Source organism: Gopherus flavomarginatus, chromosome 3, assembly GCF_025201925.1.
Source record: "Gopherus flavomarginatus isolate rGopFla2 chromosome 3, rGopFla2.mat.asm, whole genome shotgun sequence".
Taxonomy (NCBI): Eukaryota; Metazoa; Chordata; order Testudines; family Testudinidae; genus Gopherus; species Gopherus flavomarginatus.
The window spans coordinates 122,991,209-123,012,371 of NC_066619.1; the positions used below are offsets into that span (position 1 = coordinate 122,991,209).

A 21,163-nucleotide genomic window follows, 5' to 3' on the forward strand; every position below is an offset into this window, starting at 1 on the left:
CAGTCTAATCATATGCTGTGTGGTAAAGTATTTCCTTTTCATTCCTCAAGGGGCTGCTCTGATGTCAGTCAGCTGGCTCTGGTTCCCAGGGCAACCAGTATGCCAGCCAAGAGTAGAGGCTGGGCAGTAGCACTCTGGCTCCATAGCCCCACGACCATGGGCCGCTTGGGGAACAGCTGGCTGGAAGAGGCTGGTGACTTTCTGGCTGCAGTGTACTTCCAAAGGGGCCAAATGAAAGAAAAAGGTCTGAGATATTTTTAAGGCTCCTGTTACTGCAGTATCTAACCACCTCCCAATCTTTAGTGCATTTCTTCCCTGTGTGAGACAGGGAAGTGCTCTTATCCTCATTGTACAAATGCCAAACTGGGACACAGAAAGGCTAAGTGACTTGCCCAAGGTCACACAGGACATCTGGGGTCAAGCAGGGACTTGAATCTAGGCATCCCAAGCTCCCACCTAGTGCCCAACTGCCTGACCATCTTTCCTTTCTATTTTGCCCAATAACTAAAAACATGCCATGCCCCTGATTAGAGGAAGGCTGTGCAATGGGCCACATGTCTGTCGGGCACATGGTCATGTTTTGGAAACTGTGGACTATATGCTCTATGGGTGCAAAAACCGCAAGTGGAAAGCCTGGGGCTGAAAGTGTGAGACAGCGAGAGAACTGCCCAGTTCAGAAACATTATTCTGTCTTCTGCTCTCCTGTTAACTCCTGTTCCACTCCATTCTACAGCAGCAGTGCTCCCAAAACACTCGATCCATTTTCATACTGCCTCTTCCCATACCAGACAACTCCTCCCTCTTCTGGGAACCAGGGTGGGGCAGATCCTAATTGCATCCATGGATACTTCAGTTCATTAGGCATTTTAGCCCCTTGCCCTCCCACAAAGTTATTTTCCTCACACTTAATGTTTTTTAATTACTTGTTCGTGATCCCAGTTTGTCGTTGGCTTCCTGCGACAAACAGCGCTGCCGTGGTTATGAATCTGAAATAATGGCTGTTTGCAGCCAACCAGCAGGGAAATACCAGGCTGATGATACAGTGATGAGACATGGAAATCAGCTCTGTGCAGGGATGAGGCTGTAAAATAAGCTCCACTGGGAACAAAACTACCTGTGTATTATCATATAAAAACCAAATCACTTCATTCCCATCCTCCCCAGCTCCTCCACGGTTGCACAGAATGTCCATGAAAGGCAAACAAAACCAGATAGTTACCGGTACTGCTAGATAACCCCAATGAATTGGTCACCATGGAAACATGCTTCAGGAGAAAGGATAGTAGCTGCACAAATAGAGAACATCAATACTCACTCCATTGCTGGGGAGGGGCTTTTCTCCTCAGTGGCAAGCGTGTGACGGGCTGCGGTGCTGGCTTCCTCTTGGTTCCTCTTCAGTCGTTTTAGCACAATCCTTTTTGTTGTTTGCAAGATGGAGCTGTGAGCTGTCTTTTCTCTCTCGCTCCTCTTTCCCCTTCTGATTTCTGCCTCCCCTCCAGAGTGTGTGAAGAGTTAAGGAGGTCTCAGCACAGCCTGGAAATGAAAAAGGAAGCCATTGGATAATGCTCTTTCTTGGAAACTCTAACATCCCCAACCCTTGCTTTTTCCTGCGGGTACCAACATCAGTCTGTCAAGCACATACTGCAGTGACGCAAGGTCAGAAGAAAGAAATACAGCACTTAAAAACCAAATACCGAGTTGTTTTATACCCTTATGCTACATATACAGATTTGTGTGCACAAGTGGTACCTAAACTGCATTCCCTAAAGTCTATGCTTGAGCACTGCACTATAATACCCATTCACATGCTTCTCTCTCTTAAGGACTTATCTGACCTCCCCTCCCCCACATTACTATAGATTCTGAGAACCTCAGGATCTCTAATGTATCTGTCTTCACAACAAGCCTGTGAGGTCGGTGTGAAATTCTATACCTTGGGGGAACATGCTGTAACCTCCATGTTCCTCATTTTCATATCATCGTGAGCTTGCGTATAAAGCATGCTTTGCAAGGCATCAGGGGAAAGGTTATGATCTGCTGAAAGCCATTTCTCTATCCATACGTGTGTATCATTAACGCATATGAAATTATGAGAATTGTGCAGTATGGTTGTCACTAAAACATGCTGCAAGTTGGGGGAAATCAGCCAGGTATTAGCACCCCAGAGGTAACAGCAAGGAAAGTAACCAACACCCAGGTGGGATGTTAAACAACCTATCAACAGCCACTGTCCAGCAAGGGACCATGTCACAGGGTCCCCGCAGGGCCCTCCTGTCTCCTACCTTGTTGGGCTGAGAAAGACACAGAGACCTTTAGGTGCAGTGCTCACCTGGTGCCTTTATTTACAGGTTGTGCTCCCATCACCTTTCCACCACACATGTAGTCCCCTTCTTGCAGCCCTCCGGCAGAGGAGAGGGGGCAAGCGCACGTGTGTGTGTGTGCGCGCGCGCGCGCTCTCTCTCTCACTATCTCTCTCCGCTTCCCCTCACTGCCTTACCTCTACTGCAGCTTCCCTCTTTCCAGCTCCCACCCCAGCCGGATGAGGCAGCAGCTGTTCAAGGTTCCCCAATAAGAGCCAGGTGGTCTACCCAGCTTCAGTTCAACTCCCTTAATTGGAGCTGGAGTGACAGAAGGTTGGCTAAGCTGTTTTCTGCTTAGCACCTTGTCACAGAGCTATAATGCAATGATTCACCTGCATGAGGCCACACCAGGGGAATTGCTCAACTTTGTTTGGAGAGACTCAGTAATGCTCACCTGACTCTGAAGGGGAGGGGTGGGGCAAAGCCAAGAGGGAGGAAAGGACATGATAAAAGGAAGAGACATTTGCCAGGCTCTTCCTCTCTTCCACCTACATCTACAGACACCACCACCAAGCAACCGAAGCACTGATCAAAGAGGACAATCAGCCAGTATGTGGTGAGAAGCAACTAAGTTTGTAAGGGCACTGAAAGTGTTAAGATCAGCTTAGAATGCGTTTTGCTCTTAGTTCATTTGAGGAAATCTGACTTCTTGTGCTTTGACTTACAATCATTTAAGATCTATCTTTATAGTTAATAAATCTGTTTGTTTATTCTACCTGAAGCAGTGCATTTGGTTTGAACTGTCTCACAGGCGCCCCTTGGGAGAACAAGGCTGGTACATATCAATTTCTTTATTAAATTGATGAACTCATAGAAGCTTGCAGTGTCCAGCAGGCATAACTGGACACTGCAAGATGGAGGTTCCTAGAGTTGAGTCTGGGACTGGAGATATTGGCTGGTGTCATTTGGTTGCAAGTAGTTGGGAGCAGCTTACATGCCAGAGGCTGTGCGTGAACAGCCCAAGAGTGGGGGTTCTCACAGCAGAGTAGGGTAAGGCTGGCTCCCAGAGTTGAGGATTGGAATGCCCTAGCAGATCACCCGTCCGGATAACACCAGAGGGGAACGTCACAGTATGGAAGTGCTATTATTCCCATTTTATAGATGAGGGAACTGAGGCTTAGAGAGACTAAGACCCCAGTCCTCAAAGGTGTTTAGGCACCTAATGCCTACTGAAATTAATGGGAGTTAGACACCTTGGCACCTTTGAGGATCTAAGTGACTTGCCCAAGGTGGAGTAGGGAATTGAAACCAGCTCCCCCAAATACCAGGCTAGCACCCTAACCACTGGACCTTTCTTCCTCTCTTTAAGTGTGCATGGTTAAGCATGAACTTAAGTACAGTCCTGATTCATGGCCTTGAGAATATTGTCCTTGATTCTGATTACTTGAGTTCTCCACCCATTATCAGTAGAAAAGACAGGTAATGTCATTTCAGCCCCCTTCCTGTTTTCGTTGTGTCTATTCTTATCTTGTGACAACCTCCACATGTCCCCAATCATAGTGATTACTGATTAGAGATCAGATCAAACCCCTGATCTGAACAAGGCTGAACTTTGGGGAAAGTTTAAACCCAGAACCCAAATTTGGTCCCCTCTGACTTCTAAACATATGATTCTGATCTTACTGAGGAGTCATATGCAGTGTCTCTGGGAAATCATGGACAGAGTTTGTATTATGGCATCAGGGATCATGGTGACTTGAAGAGACAGGGTGACAGAGTTGTTTCTGGAAAGTTATTCCTATGCACACTGAGCAAATACATAACCTACCAGCTTTGATACACTATGACTTTGCTTACTAAAGACCCTTCCATTATAAAAAATTTACCCTATTGTACAGCACTTACTGCACTCTCACTATTGTATGAGGCAATGGTTTACTACAGCCTACTGAGTCCTTTTTGGTGTGAAAGGGCTGGTCTGATTTTTGTTCTCTGTTGCATAAAGGAGTAAAGACTGACTCCATTCTGTGAAGTCAATGGATTCAAATGGGTGTAACAGAGCAGACTTGGCTACCAGTTGTGACTTTTTAGAAGTCATGTTTTTCATTCTCTTTCTCCTGCTTGGATTTGGGAATGCGTGAACAGTGGTTTGGCAGCAGAACTACTGAGAAGTGTCTGGGAGATGTGGCATGAGTCAGCAATGGGATTCTGTTGCAAAAAAGGCAAATGCAATTTTAGCCTGCATTAACAGAGGCATAGCATGCAAGTCATAGGAGGTGATATTACTGCTCTACTCAGAGCTGGTTAGGCCTCAGCTAGAGTACTGTGTCCAGTTTTGGTCACCAATGTCCAGAAAGGATGTATAGAAACTGGAAAGGATCCAGAGGTGCGCAACAAAGATGAGCAAAGGCTTGGAATGCAGCCCGATGAGCAAAGGCTGAAGGAACGAGGAATGTTTAGTTTGGAAAAGAGGAGATTAAGCGGGGACATGATAGCAATCTTCAAATAACTGAAAGGTTGCCATAAAAATATAGAGAAAAGTTGTTCTATCTTGTCACAGAGGGCAGAACAAGAGGCAGTGGGTTCAAACTACAGCATAGCAGATTTAGATTAAATCACAGGAAAAACTTCCTAACGGTAAGAACAGTAGGACAATGGAACAGATGCCTAGAGAGATTGTGGAAGCTCCTTCAATGGAAGTTTTCAAAAGGAGGCTGGATAGCCATCTGTCTTGGGTGGTTTAGATGCAACAAATCCTGCATCTTGGCAGGCGGTTAGACTAAATGACCCTTGCAGTCCCTTCCAACTGTATGATTCTACAATGTATGCAGGTTTTAATCCAACATGGATTATTAGGGTCTATGTGCGCCATGTGTCTGCCCAGGCATGTATTTATATTGAGTTCAACACAGTGTTCTTTCACAAGAATGCAGGATCTTCCTTTGTGTCGGGCTGGACATCCAGATGGTAGTCTGTCATTAAAGGAAACTATCATAAAGCAAAGCATGCATTCCACACTCCATTCTCTCTCATGTGAAGAGAATCATTCCATTAGCTTCCCTAAAGCTGCTGATCTTTGGCCTCTGCTGTCACTGGATTGTAGGGACCCCTGTGTCTGGTGACAGGTGTGTACAAAATCTTGGAGTATTTAAAGCTCTAGGTTCATGGGAAACGAGTGTCTTAATGCCCTGTTGCTGCCATGACACATGCCAAAATAGCGGCCTGCTCCCACAGCTTCTGGGCCTGCTGAACGTGCACCCTCTCAAGTTAAGAGAGACAGGCATGCAACCTCCCCAAACACCCTACTCAGTTTAGTTGCTCTCCTCTGTACTCTCTCCCAATTTACCAGTGTCAGTCTTGTGATGTAGTGGACCGAACACAGCAACCCAGGAGCAGCAGCAGTGGAGCTGGGCAGCGTGGGACTATCACCTTTCTGCTCCATAGCCATTGTGTATTCAACTCCAAACCACCTGGCCCCTTTTTGCTATTGTGGAGTTGAACTGTGGTTCTGCCATAAGCCTTCAGTAAGACTAGTTGTAATACTCTAGGAACAGACCAGGTACAAGACTCCGACTCTCATACTCACACTCTAGTGTCTCGTTCCCCTCTTCTCTAGAGCAAGGGCATGAAACAACCTTCTCCAGTTCTATATAGGGTGACCAGACATCCCATTTTTAAAGGGACAGTTCTGTATTTAAGCCCTCCTGTAGGTGTCCCAACTTTTTCTTAAAATGGGCAAATTGTCCTGTGTTTTTGTCTCCTCTGCATCAGTACTGGTGGGTCCTGCTGCTGGCCAGATCCCTGCTTACCAGCCACGCATCCACCCACCAGCAGTGATTGGAGGGGAATCCTGTGGCAAACAATGGGGGTGAGTGTGCAAGGCTGTGAAGGGGCAAAGATGCAGCATGCAGGGCCAGTTACTCCCCCTGCAGGTCCGTCAGCACAGCCCCTATTGTGTGCCAGCTCTCGGCCAGCAGAGCCCCTCTCTCCCTTCCCATTTCCAGCCGGCACTGGCTGCACACTGCAAGCTGCAGTGGTTGGTGAGTTTGGGCAGGCGACAGGCAGAGGCCAGCTACGTGTCGCCTCTACTGCCCACCCATCAGCCCTTTATGTGCTCCCCTTCTCACTGTCCTCTTCCTGCTTTGCCCCTTTGCCTGCCTGCTCCTCCATATCCCCTCCCCCAACCCCCAGGCAGGGAACATCCCACTCCCAGAGCTGTGCGGAGAACCAGCCCCTGGTCAGAGCGCTCAGCTCACCAACAGCCTGGCCAGCTGCCTCCTTCCTTCTCCCTCTGGCTGGGCTGGTGCCCCAGGAAAGCCCACGATCCTCCGGCCTGGGGCGCTGGCCAGGAGGAGCAGAGCCCTGCATGTGCCAAAGCCTAGCACAGCACTGGCATGGGAGGCCTCTCTGCCCCTCAGCTAAGCTCTGGAGTGGCAGGGGGAAAGCAATTTCCAATCTGTTCCCACCCTGACCCTGTAGGCTCCAAAGCAGCTCTGGGGCAGGGGCTTAGTATCCTCTTCACCCTTTTCCCCCCTGTCCTGCGTCCTGCTCCACCCTCTAGACACCATCCCCTGCTGAGTCACCCCTCTGGCTGGGTTCACTGAAGCCCTGCAGTCAGGTTCCCTGGGCCCTGGTGCACAATGCATCCTTAGGGCTTAGCACCTTCCTGCCCGTGCTGTTGCCAGAAGCAGCTGGGTTATGTCGGTGGCCATCAGCAACCTGGAAGTGTTAGCTGCCTTTCAACACTGTGTGGGCAGGAACGGACAAGCTGCTTCTAGCCACGTGGGGTGGGGGTGTGAAAGAAGAGATGAGCTCTGCAAAGACACAGTCATCTCTCCCCTGCACTCCTGCAGCTGGAAGCAGCTCCACTCCCTAACAGTGCTGAAAGGCTGCTGCTGGCCACCTTCTGGTGTGAACCCTGGCAGAAATCTGGGGGCGGGGCAGTGAACCTGCATGGCCCTCCCCAACGTGTTGCCTCAGGAAAATGTGGCACCAGGAGAGGTGGGTCCATTTCAGGGGCCCAGCCAGGCACGGAGGGCAGAGAGCACTGGGCAGGCAGGGTCAGGTCAGTCACCTGCCGTGAGAGAGGGGTACGTGTGTGTCACCCCTCCCCATGTGAACCCTATAGCCTTAAAGATAAGAAGGTGCAGATAAAAAGAAATAATGAGTAGTTGGATTCTTTTTAACAGGGGCTCAGTCAACTTAATGTTAATTTGAAGGTCTGTACTGCATAGTTCTGATTGATTGCCATTGAACTCACTTGAATATGAGTAATTTTACCAGATGTCCCACATTCAGGATAGGGAAATATGGTCACCCTAGTTCTATACATGATGCATGTTATTTCCCCCAGTGCTCTGGCTCACCTGTGCTGGTCAGTATGTTGGGAGGGAAGAGATACAGGAAATCTGCCTGTCCACTCAGAGCTAGGGAAGGAGAGTTTCAGCCCCCCCTTTCATGCCCCCCTCCCTGACCCACTGCCCCTGTGCTCAAGCCAGGGAGTAAAGAGGCATCTCATACATCCCTATTCCTTTGTGCAGGTGCATGAGAGAACTCATGATTGACCCCATAAGGAGATTTATGACTCATGGGGCCTCTTTGCAATGGTTTCTGCAACATTCTTTCCTAAGTACCTTGCATTAAGAGGCAGTTAATCAGTGTCACTCTAATAACAGAAGCTTTCTGCCTTTCAAAAAAAAAAAAAAAAAAAAAACCCTACTTCAGCGGTTAGATAGTGGCTACTTACTGTGGGGTGTGACTGAATGTGATAGAGAGTACATTGTTCAGAGTCTCCAGGGCTCACACAATGATTTGTCTGACACTGAAGAGCTGTTGACTTCTTTCATAAAGTATAGGTGACTGGGTGCAGATTCTTAAATCCTTGAATTAAGGGAAGAAAGTGAATGGATATCTGTGTTGGAGAGAAAGGGGGGAGATGAGTAGGAAGCCAAGAGAATGAACTGGCAATATTTGGTGCTTTAGCTATACAGTTTCATGGGTTTGAAATCCTCATCACAAATAAACATCAGTTGACTCTTTCTGGGCTGCTGATCTCTGTAGCACAGAAGGCATTCACCACCACGGCACCTCCTGCTGGTCAGTCTGGGAATTAGCTCATTCCAGCCTCAGAGCACCAGCTGGTGTCTCCCTCCTAGTACCTGATTCCTTGTCAATCTCCACCATTGTACTTCAAGCCCTACATCCCTCCCGACCCACGGTACCCCTTCTCTTGGGTAGTGCCCTGGAGCAGTGCCTCCACACTCAGGGTCCTCCCTTCCCCAGGGAATCCCAATCCCCTAAGCCCACCTCAACTCAGTGACCCCTTGCCAGTCTTCATCTAGCCATTGCCCTCAGGGGCAAACTGCAGTCTGAAATGGCCACTCATCATCAGCCAGGGAGTTGGATCTGTTGCCTCTGCCTCCCCTTGCTGCTTCCCCACAACCCTCATACCGCCTCCTGCCCTGACAGCAAGGACTCTGCCTAGGGGCTTGCCAGGTTGGCAGTTCCCCAGCACTGCACTGTCTAAGGTACCTTTTTCTTCTTTCAGCTAGCTAGCTAGCTGGAGAGAGACTGACTACACAACCTGCTCTGCCCTCTTTTATACCCATTTGGCCAGCTCTGATTGGCTGCCTCCAGCCTCTTCCTGATTGGCTCTCAGCCCCAGTCCTCTCCCAGGGCTGGCTTTTAACCCTTTCTGAGCCAGAATAGGGTGACCACACTGCTACAATCTCTCAACACCTCATGTAGATAACATGCAGTCTGTATGCAGACGACACTCCCTGGAAAGCTTTGCCTGCATAGGACTGCAGCATTGGACCCCAAATGTTCATATTAGAATATAGTGCTTTCTATTTAATTAAGTTACTGAATAATTCAATCTGAATCTCAGACAATGAATCAATTTTATTTAAGAACACCACAACTTCTGCTCTTGGTTCAAAACACTTTTGATTGTGTTTGGCAGATATGATAATTAATCTGATTATTGTCCATAAAAAACTCCCATTTAGTCTAAAAGAAACGGGCTGGTGCTGCCCCCACTCTCCTTGCTCCCCTTCCAAAGACATACTCAGCACCTGCTAGCAGCAAAGAGACCGACTGGCATCTCTAACATATTGATCAGCTATGAAATGTATGTGAAACAATAGAAGCTCATTTGCCGTGAATGTAAAATAAAATTATTATTAGAAATAAACTGGCATGGCTAATGTAGGCAACCTAAATGCAGGAGGCAGATTGTATTACAGTTGTGCTGAACAAAATATGTAGCTATTGGGATTTCCATGTATTAGCTTTCATTTATTGGGGAGTTCTTGTTTATATATACACAATATAAGGAAGAAGAAACAGGGTGCAAAGAATATATGTGGATATTATGTGTTGGTCTGTAATGTTGAAAAGCTTACCAAAATAGTTTAAAAAATAAAAAAGAGTGGGACATTCCCCATGAGAATAAAGCACTTGAACACAGGCAAGCCCGACACAGTGGAAGGAATCGTGGGTAAGTGTGTAAATGTATTTCCCATTACAATGACGTACTGATGGTGCCCCCAAATTTAGTAGGACGCAGGTATAGAATTTTCATTAATTTACTCATACTAGAAGAGGTAATGGCAAAATAGAGAGAGTAGCATTGCTATCTGCTTTTCATTCCCCTCTAGAGTTAGGCAGGGAATGCAGGGGGCATATGGTGCCTTTTTTTTTTTTTTTAAATGTATACAGGGATGTCCCTTCAACTTCCATGTAGTTAGTCTGTAATCCTGCCCTGAAGGTTTCTAGGGATGGCGGCCTTATTCCTTCCTCCAAGGCAGGACACTTTCCCATGCTATTGGCAATAACTTTGGCGAAGCACTATCGCACTAAACAGGCTAATGGCGTACAGGCCTCGGGTAGCTTCAGGACACGGGCAGCAGCTGGGCTCTCTATGCCTTTGTTACCCTTAGGAGTGAGAGAGCAGCTAAAAATCACCACCGCCTGTGGAAAATAGTGCCGGTATTCAGTGCCACTGCCCTCTACTCAGTTTCATGTAACCGAGCAATTCCTTCCTCATTTCCCTCACCCCTAGTGGGGTCTTGTGACTATTTCTGTATATGTTTTTGCCTTTTTTTAAAAAGAAGAAATGGAAGTTTTGCATGCCAATATTTTGCATATGTTTCATTCCAAACCCACCAGTGTGCAAAAGTAGACCCAATTTTATTTAGCTGCAAGCAAAACTTTGCCTTTTCCCACTCATAGGGCTAAAAATGTTATAAGGATTTGTAGCTCAATGCTTGTGCTGGACACCTGCATTGGCACAACAGACATACCTCATCAACAGTCCACAAATGAAAATTCTCAATGGGCTTTGATCCAACCTACTGTAGCACAGGACTTAGACGATAAAGGCTTCCTCTATCATGTTAAGAGTTCATGTTTTAATGACATGCTAACGTTAACCTTTTCCATTCAGTCTATCATCTCATTACAAGCTAGAGCACTCACACACAACCCTGTCACGGCAGATCAGCTCAATGCCATGGGCAACTCATCTGTAACATAGGCCCAATTCAACCCCTGTGCAGATAAAACCTGTGCAGGGAATGCAAACTCCCAGAGGATCCCCTTTGTTTCAATGGGTAAGAGCATGGATTTCAGTTCTCAATACTTGTGGGTCTAGGGGAATCCAAATCAGACCAGGGCCATCCGTGTAGTAACCCTGTGCCTCCACACTGCCTCTGCGGCCACTCCTCAAATTGGCCCATTGCTTGAGACTCTGCTGCTGTGACTCTGGGGTGGGATGTAAACTGGAGGAATGACTCAGTGGGGAAAGAACCACAGTCTGCAAGGGCTTTTCCTCAGCAATTCACATTCCTACTAAGGCCTTGGCTACACTGGTGCTTTACAGCACTGCAACTTTCTCGCTCAGGGGTGTGAAAAAACACCCCTCTGAGTGCAGCAAGTTACAGCTCTGTAAAGCGCCAGTGTAAACAGTGCCCCAGCGCTGTAAGCTAATCCCCATGGGGAGGCGGAGTACCTGCAGCATTGGGAGAGCTCTCCCCCAGCGCTGGCTCCGCGACCACATTCGCACTTCAAAGCACTGCAGCGGGAGCACTCCTGCAGCAGTGCTGTACAGCTGCAAGTGTAGCCATACCCTAAGAAAGTAAACTATGCTATGACAACCAGAAAGAAAACACAACCACTCCCTAGCTGCAGGTCCAACCCTGATCTACTGTTTCATGCTAGCAATCTAGCCTGGCCTTACTAAAGAGGACTTACTCTTGTCCCTCCCTAAGCATCCACTCTTATATCATGAGACAGAAGAGTCCCCCCCCCCTTATTCATGGGAAACCAGATCATCCCCCTGAATTATAGAATATCAGGATTGGAAGGGACCTCAGGAGGTCATCCAGTCTAACTGGCTGCTCAAAGCAGGACTAGTCTCCAGACAGATTTTTACTACAGTTCCCTAAATGGCCCCCTCAAGGACTGAGCTCACAACCCTGGGTTTAGCAGGCCCATGCTCAAACCACTGAGCTATCCCTCCCCTGCAACAGCAAAGTTCCTCCATACTAAACCTCCACACTTGGTTTAGTGAAGCACATCTACTCCCCAACCCACTTCTTCCCATGCACACATCCCTGACCATCCTCAGCTGCACAGGGCCTGAGCAAAGGGACAAATGATGCTACAGAGGGGTACTGCCTCTTTCTGCCCATCCCAGAAGGGAATCCACAGGACGTGGGGCCTTAATTTACCCAAAGAGCCTTTCTATAAAGTGAAGAAGAACTTCAGGACTGGGCCGCTACAGTTGTGTGGAAAACAACACTTCAGCTGACAAAACCAGAGACCAATGTTTCATCCTCAAGTTGTTCTCGTTATGGTAGTTATGGAGGTGATTTCAACACATAACTGTCATTTCTACCTGTGAACTCTCTTCCTTATCCTGTGGAAGAAACATGCAACCTCAAACCTTTTAGGTTTTGTAGGCCCGAGCCAGAGGAAAATATAAGCCAGCACCGAAACCTTATTAGGGATCTTCTCACCTGTGGTTGTAATCATTACCCAATATGTAAGCAATCTGGTCTGTTTGGAGGCCCTTGACTCCAGTCTGCTAATGGGATGCCCAGAGAACCTGGTGGCAGGTCTGGGATGGAGCCAGGGACTTAGGTAGGGTTGCCAACATTCTAGTCACACAAAACTGAACACCCTACCCCCACCCCTTCCCTGAGGCCCTGCCCCTTCCCCAAGGCCCTGCCTGCCCGTTACTACATTCTCCCTCCCTCGGTGGCTCGCTCTCCCCCACCCTCACTGAGCTGGGGCAGGGGGTTGGAGTGTGGGAGGGGGCTCTAGGCTGAGGGTGGGGCTGAGGGATTTGGAGTGTAGGAGGGGGCTGCAAGAGGGGATGAGGGGTTCAGGGTGTGGGAGGGAGCTCTGGGCTGGGGGAAGGGGTTGGGGTGCAGGGAGGGGCTGAGGGTTCCAGGTGGAGGTGCGGGCTCTGGGGTGGGGCTGGGGAGGAGGGGTTCAGGGTGTGGGAGGGAGCTCTGGGCTTGGGGAGGGGGTTGGGGTGGGGGGGGTGAGGGCTCCAGGTGGAGGTGCGGGCTCTGGGGTGGGGCTGGGGATGAGGGGTTTGGGATGCAGGAGGGAGCTTTGAGTTTAGGGGGGGCTCAGGGCTGGGGCTTGGGTTTACCTCCAGCAGCTCCCGGTCAGCAGCACAGTGGGGCTAAAGCAGGCAGCCTGTCCTGGCACTGTGCTGTGCCATTGAAATGGTCAGCAGGTCCCGGGTCCTAGGCAGGGGCCCAGGAGGCTCCACATGCCACTTTCGCCCAAAGGTGCCACCCTCCCAGTCCCCGGCCAATGGGAGTGTGGAGCTGGTGCTCAAGGTGGAGGGAGTGCACAGAGCCTGTTGCCCTCACACCTAGGAGCCAGATCTGCTGGCCACTTCTGATGCGCAGAGCGGTGCCTGCCAGGACAGGTAGGGACTAGCCTGCCTTAGCCCTGCAGCACTGCTGACCAGATTTGTAATGGCCTGGTCAGCAGTGTTGACCCAAGCAGCCAGGGTCCCTTTTCAACTACATGTTCCGGCTGAAAACCTGGTCACCCTAGACTTAGGGTCTGATCCAAAGTCCACCAAAGGGGTTTTGTATCAGGCCAGTAGTCAGATGCATAGGTTACCATTTACAGAAGCCAGCCATAGGAGGGAGAATTTTTAGATTGAAAATTACTTTACTAGCTCTTAACACTGTTTTTCAGCTCAAGTTATGGAGCAAAATGCGACCATGTTTGTTCAGGATACATTGTAATTTTTGTCCTAGGCCAAATTGTCATGAAATTTCACAAAACATTTCTTGTGTGTGGTGGAGAACTGTAGAATTTAACCCAGTTCTGACTGTAGTTCATGGTGTGCAACTAGAAAATAAAGGTGTCAAAAGGGCTACTTTTGATTCTGCAACAGAAGATCAGCTATTCAAGTTCCACACTGGATTTTGGAGTCATACAGAATGCTGACACTACTCCTTGGTACAGGAAAGTTCTGGAACATTAAGCGTGACATTTTTTGAATAAGACGTTAAAACAAGATCCCAGCTGCCCATTTCTGGTATGTGTCCAGATGATACCTAAAGATCTCGTGCCACTTTCCAAAAAGAACAGATGGCAACCGCAGTGTTCTGGAGCACTTTCCTTCTCAACAAAACAGATCTGAATATCCCAGGCTGCTTGGGAACGCCTGTATTGTTAAGTGCATAATGGCTGATCCATTTGCTGCAGGGCCTCCACTATTAGTACTTAGTTTCCTTTCTTTGTGTACTAGCAAAGTACAAAACACTTTGTATAAAAGCAAATGCCATTGCGTTCTTAACCATGGGCTCAGTTCAGCAAAGCACTTAAGTCTGGGCTTAATTTTAAAATAAAGCATGTGTTTAACTGCTCTGAATAGGCATGATCATACATGGAGAAACTTGCTACAAATTTTCTGAATCTCTCGAGTCTCTGCTCCAGGAATCTAGTCAGCATGGCAATATTTATCTCAGCGACACTTTACATGGAGAAACATTTTTGTTTGTTATACTTACACGATATGTGCATTATTCTCCTCTTTCAGTCTTAAATGTACTGCTTCTCTCTTTTTCAGTGCTTTTTAATGGAGATTAAAATGGCTTCACTAAAACCTCCCTAAGCAAAGCTAAACAATTTTAAAAATATATTGCAAACTTGTATCATTTTATGGGAAATTACATCTCTTCTCAAACAGCAGATTTCTGCCCAAATCCTGTTAGCACTTTATGCACCTACTTAATTTTACTCATGTGAACAGTCTCATTGACTTTAATGGGACAATTCCCAAGAGCAAAACTCAGCACACAGAATTATAAAAATGTAGGGCTGGAAGGGACCAGCCTCCTTGGCTGAGGTCATTTAGTCCATCCTCCTATGCTGGGGCAGGACCAAGTATACCTAGACCATCCTTGACAGCTGGTTGTCTAACCTGTTCTTAAAACCCTCCAGTGATGGAGACGCCACATGTTTCCTAGGTAACCTGTTCCAGTATGTAACTATCCTTTATAGTTAAGTTTTTCCTAATATCTAACCTAAATCTCTCTCGTATTCCTTTGCTGGATCAGACCATTGTGGAGTACTTGAAGTAGATTTTAAGGGACAGATCTTCAGCTGCTATAAAATGTTATCGTTCCACCTAACTGAGGGTCAGCATTCTATCAGCCTAGGTACTTATTTAATCCTCACTACTGTAGTGTCCAAGCACCTTATCTTACCGTAAAAATGTAATTAAAAGGAGACACACATTATTCTGTATTTTACTTGCCGGTTTCACAATGAGCAACACCAAGATCTCATTTATTTTTGTCTGTTGAGCAAGGAACATATATTGTAAAGCAATCCAGAAAAAAAACAATCTATTCATTCGCCTGTTTTTAACTCGTAGGGCACAGGCATTTGTCATCTAGATGAGCAATAGGATGTATGTTGTGGCTTCAATAGACACCACCAGAGGACATCTGTGCCATCCTTCCAGAAGAGAAGCAAAGCAGTTTTGTTTCATTTCAGTCTATGCTGTGTGAGGGAATAATAGGGAAGCTTGGTACCAGTGACCAGGAGCCACTGGAGCTGTTTTATTTGCTGTGTCTTTGGGAAGTGGCTAGTGGCGTGGATTCTAGTTTTTATTTCTGCTCCTGCACAGATATGCATTTATTTTGTCATGTTGCTCTTGGTTTTATTAAGGGCTGCTGCTCCTTCTTCCCACCCCGCACCCCCCACCCAGAGCTGGGCCTGACTCCCAAATCTCCACCCCCTCCACTTTCCCTGAACCACAGATCCCTATCCAAACTTTGCATTCCAGGCACAACTCCCGTTTTGATCAAACTTGTTGCTAGTATTACAACTACAGTGTCCAAAAGCAACAGTCAGGACTGGGGGTCCTGTTGTGCTGGGAACTGCATATACATATAGAAACAGCCTCCCTGCCCCAAAGATTTGACAGTTTAGATGCATAACTACATATACCCCCACTGTGGCACCTCCACACTGGGTAAAAGGGCCAGATCAGCATAATGGAGGATTCCCTTGGAGCAGACACGTGGAGGCAGCTAGAAGGTTGTTCTCCATGGTACCCCCAAGTCCTGGTGTATAGAATGTGTCGGGGTGGGGCCGCAGCCCACATTGCTGAGGAGAATCTGGGAAGTGCTGCAGACCATAGGACAGCTAGAGAGGCTGCTGTAACTTACAGGCCCCCCAGGTCTATTGAAATTATGCTTGAGGTCTCTCCAACCCCTAGAGCAGGAAGGTGCAAAGGACTCAGACTCATAGACTCTAGGACTGGAAGGGACCTCGAGAGGTCATCGAGTCCAGTCCCCTGCCATCATGGCAGGACCAAATACTGTCTAGACCATCCCTGATAGACATTTATCTAACCTACTCTTAAATATCTCCAGAGATGGAGATTCCACAACTTCCCTAGGCAATCTATTCCAGTGTTTAACTACCCTGACAGTTAGGAACTTTTTCCTAATGTCCAACCTAAATCTCCCTTGCTGCAGTTTAAGCCCATTGCTTCTTGTTCTATCATTGGAGGCTAAGGTGAACAAGTTTTCTCCCTCCTCCTGATGACACCCTTTTAGATACCTGAAAACTGCTATCATGTCCCCTCTGTCTTCTCTTTTCCAAACTAAACAAACCCAATTCCTTCAGCCTTCCTTCATAGGTCATGTTCTCAAGACCTTTAATCATTCTTGTTGCTCTTCTCTGGACCCTCTCCAATTTCTCCACATCTTTCTTGAAATGCGGTGCCCAGAACTGGACACAATACTCCAGTTGAGGCCTAACCAGCGCAGAGTAAAGCGGAAGAATGACTTCTCGTGTCTTGTTTACAACACACCTGTTAATGCATCCCAGAATTACGTTTGCTTTTTAGACCTTTAAAGACACTTCATCTGCCTCCTTTCCCTCCCCCAGCTGAGAGCACTCGCTGCACCTCCTGATCCATAGGCACAAGGAGGCCAAATTATGATGCAGTCTTTAATTTGGTAAATCTCCCAACTTAAACAAAGTTGAAAAAGTGATATTATCAGAACATTCCATTTGGGTATTTCACAAATGAAAAATTCTAGTTTTTCAATTAAAAATGAATTTTATAGAAATTTAAGTCAACTAGACTAAAAAATGTTACAACAAGGAAAAAAAGTTGAAATCAAAATGAAACATCTGGATTGACCTGAACAACCACCACCACTAATCCCAGTTTTTCAAGTTTCTGAGTATTTGAGATTTTTCACTTTTCTTCCTGATCTGAGATGGGAACAAATTTTGAACTCTCAAAAATATTTGAGGGACACTTTCCCACCCAACTGTATGCTGGAGAATTGGATTCTATCTCTGCCTCTGCCATATACATTATGTGTGATGTTGGGCAAGTCATTTAAACATAACTTTTCACAGGTGGCTACTAATTATATTTTCGAAATTTTCTGGATGCCCAGTGTGAGACAGCTGGGACCAGATATGTAGATATACCGAGAGCATGTCTACACTGCCATTAAACTCCCGCAGTTGGCCTGTGCCTTGGGCTTAAGAGGCTGTATTACTGTGGTGTAGACATTTTGGCTCAGGCTGCAGCCCAGGCTCTGGGACTCTATCATCTCGTAGTTTTTAACTGCAGTGTAGACACTCTTGAGTGTTCACAGGTGCAACTGAAATCGATCGGAGCTGTATTACAAAGAATTACATTGTTTCAATTGAGTGAAACCAAAATTCATTAACATCTAAAAATTTCTATAAACATGCCTGTGGCCATGTACACTGAATTAGGAAGATAGCAAGAAATACTGAACAATTACCCATTCATTGAAGAAGGCAGAGGTCTCGGGCTCTCGCTGTCTCTCACGGTCCTCTCGCCCTTTCAGACTCTGTTCCAATCCCATTAGTCTCCGATCCCCTAATGGGGAACCCGATCGTGAAGACTCTCATCTGGTTGGGGACCAGACTCTTGAGGATGCCTGGCTGCTGCTCCAGCTGCTCCCAGATCCTCCTGTAGCCCCCTCTGGGTCAGGAATCTGCTCCTTAGAGCAGTTCTCGTCCTCCAGCTGCACGATTAACTGTGCCTTGGTCAACTTCCCAGTGTGGAACCCTCTCTTTTTGCACAAGGTTACAATGTCCTTCTCAAGGAGACGGTGATAGACTTGGGAATGGTGAAGTGATGGCCTAAAAGAACTCACTGGCCTGTGTGCTCTTGATTCCCCCATGGTTTCCAGGGAGAACCCCTACTGTGCCAGACCTTCTCATGGTCACCACTTCTTTGCCAGGGTCGAGCTGCAGACTCCTCCACTCCTGGGACTGCTCGCTGCAATCCCCAGGGGAACCCTGTTACTGCAAAAGTCCTTCCCTTTCCCAGGGTCGAGCAGCAAGCTCCTCTGCCCCAGATACTGCTCGCTGCAATCCTCAGGTGGACCCCATTACTCCAACAGTCCTTCTCGCTGGTCACACACTCCCAGAGGTTAATTACCTCCTGAAACCGTCCCTCTTTGAGCCTTCAGCACATCTGGTCATCATTATCCCCCCTTTATTGTACTGCTCCCCAATCACTTACTGCAAAATGCACCATTCATGGGATGCAATACATCCCACCACTGCCACCAGTTGTCACGGAGTCCCTGGGAGATACTCTGGACCTGCTTCCCACAAAGCCAGTCAGGACTTTGGGGAACCTCCTCTCCCTTGGAGCAAACTGTCTTCATGGCAAGAAGCTCACACGGCTTCACCTCCTGGGTTTCTCTTTGGAGCATTCAGCATCCTCTGCCCCTCTGTGCGCTTCCCACAGTGAGTCTGCCCAGGCAGGGTCTTGGGGAAGCCAGAGGGTCCTACACCCCAACTTCACTTCGCAGTCAGACATGACTCTCATGCAGCCAGTAAAACAGAGGTTTATTAGATGATAGGAACATGGTCTAAAATAGAGCTTGTAGGTACAGAGAATGGGACCCCTCAACCAGGTCCATTCTGGGGCCCAGAGAGGCAGACTACCCCATCTGCACTCACTCCTTCTCCCCAGCCAGCCCCAACTGACTCTTTCCAGCCCCTCCTTTCTGGTCTTTGTCTCTTTCCTGGGCCAGGAGGTCACCTGATCTTTGTTCTCCCACATCTTTAGCATCCCCTTGCAGGGGGGAAGGGCCTGGGCCATTAGTTGTCATGGAGACAGAGCGTTGGCCAGAAACTGAGGCACCCACACAGTATTCAGAGGAAACATTAAGAACAGCCCCACTTCATCACAGTTAGGTAAGACATATCTCAGAAGAAATGTAAATTAAGCCCTGTAAGCCAATTGAATGGAACCCCATTTAAGAATCAATGGGGAAGGAACTTACTAGAGAATGAGACAGAGCAATCCCCTGTGGTTCAGAAGGTAGACAATGACTTTGGGGAATACAAAAGGAATGAAAAGAGAGACCCTTTCTATAGGATAGGTAGGAAGTAGTTGGGAAGTGCGATTACATTCATGAAAACATGATCTTAATTTAGGCTTGGTTGAAAAATGCTGCAAAAAGTATTTGTGGAGAGAGAACCTAGCAACCGAACCTTCCGTGTAAAGAAGTTAAAGTTTATTCTCTAGAAAGCATGTTATGATTTTGTTTTATATGTAACCTGTTTCCGTTACCCTTACTCACTATCTCTTAAATCTTAATCTTTGATCATAAACTCAAACTTTTCACTATAAATATAACTCAGTTCTGTGCTGTGATACAGGAACTGATCCTGGGTTGAATTATTCAAGCTAGTGGGTGCATTGTTCCCTTGAGAACAGCAATCCTGGTATAACTGTGAGTGTTCAGTGGATAAGGGGATGAGCACTACAGGGGAATACTTCAAAAGGGATTTGGGGACTGGAGTACACTGACTGTTAAGATGCAAGATTGTTTGGGTGGCTAATATTCTGGAGATGTCAGGGAGCTGACACTCGGTTAAGAATAAACAAGTTCTCCTGTCACTGGAGGCAAAGGGGTAACAAGGTGACTCACAGTCCTGGGTACCCTGAGAAAGTGTCAGGGATGCATTAACATTTATAAAACAAATATGTCTAATGCAGAACTCAAGGCAGAAACAAACAACAGCGCTGTTTTTGTAGAGCCACTTTTCAACATAGAGGCAAACTTTCATGGCTACCAGCTACATTTCATGGTGATTGATAGAGCAGAACCTCTCCATTCACAGTTACTGGGCAGTACGACCAACAAAAACACCCTCTTCAGTGTTATCAGACAGTTACATAGGAATCTTCAGCAGCAAGCTCTCACACTCTGATCTGCTTCCTTTACCATATTGGGCTATCAGCATTGGCTTCCTAAAATTCTTCAGCAGGTTATCTGTCACCTTCTGTGACTCCACAGGTCTATTCTGGCACTACTGTTATTATGTGTCACTCACTGACTACCCTGCTAGCCTGTTTTAGCTCCTTAACAAATTCAATGAAAAGGTAAGACCTGCAAGTCTGTGCTTAGTTCACTTAGAAAGCATAAACTCTGTTTTACCTTTCATTATGTTTCTTGTGCGCAGCTGATTATCAGACAACCACCAGTGACCCACAGTGTGAAAGGAGGGTTTTACTCACAAATATCAACCATTTTGTTTCCTCTTTACACTGTCCTGGCTACTGCAAAGGCATCCTATGAGCCATCTGGCCATCCTCCCATGACTGGCAGTCATGGGAGCCTCTGATTTTGTGTCCCGTCTGGGACACTGGTAAACCAGATGGCAGGTCTTGCCAAGGCTGTAGGCATCAGTTGAGCACTGATAAATTCATAGCTGGAAACCAGACCAGCTCACTTGTTTGTTAATATTGTTCAAGAAAGGTGTCAAAACTTGTAAAGACATGTTTAGATTCTATAAAATGCTTCTAAGTTGCTGCGTGCACTAATCTTGTTTGTAATACCTGTATCTCATGCTAGAAGGTAATACGTGAGTTTTGCTTTATATTTGTAAAAATGCTGCTCTGAACTTTCAAAGGGCTGGAACCAGGAAAAAACCCCAGAGATTCCCCAGGGTCAGCCTGAGTTAACCCTAAAAGACATTCAGTGCTGATGGGTAACTACATCTGTCACCTTTTGGAATCACAGATTATGCTTACATGTGGCCTGCTTTAACCTGTAAATAACTCTCTCATTTCTTCAATAAATCCTTAGTTAGTTTACTATAGGATTGGCTATCAGTGTTGTCTTTGGTGAGAGAACTAAAGTACAAACTGATCAGGGGTAAGTGACTGGTCTGTTGCGACTGTGAGCAACCTGAATATTGTGTGATCTTTGGCGTATATCAACCAACTATCACACAGTCCAGCTTTTCTGGGTGGCAAAATAGATTGGAATGCCCAAAGGGACTGCCTGTGA

The 21,163-nt window shown here is 47.0% G+C and overlaps 1 protein-coding gene across 4 annotated transcripts in view; it reads right to left on the reverse strand.

The window, feature by feature from the left end:
* The window catches only part of PALM2AKAP2 (PALM2 and AKAP2 fusion), a 526,924-nt gene extending 525,422 nt beyond the window's left edge, over positions 1-1,502 (reverse strand). The window contains exon 1 of one of the 4 annotated variants that reach the window (XM_050943033.1): positions 1,316-1,502. In XM_050943033.1, coding sequence (XP_050798990.1) covers positions 1,316-1,320 — 5 coding nt within the window. In that variant the 5' untranslated portion in view covers positions 1,321-1,502. The remainder of the gene's footprint in view (positions 1-1,315) is intronic. The other 3 variants (XM_050943031.1, XM_050943035.1, XM_050943032.1) reach the window with 3 other exon arrangements.
* Positions 1,503-21,163: the final 19,661 nt, after the last annotated feature.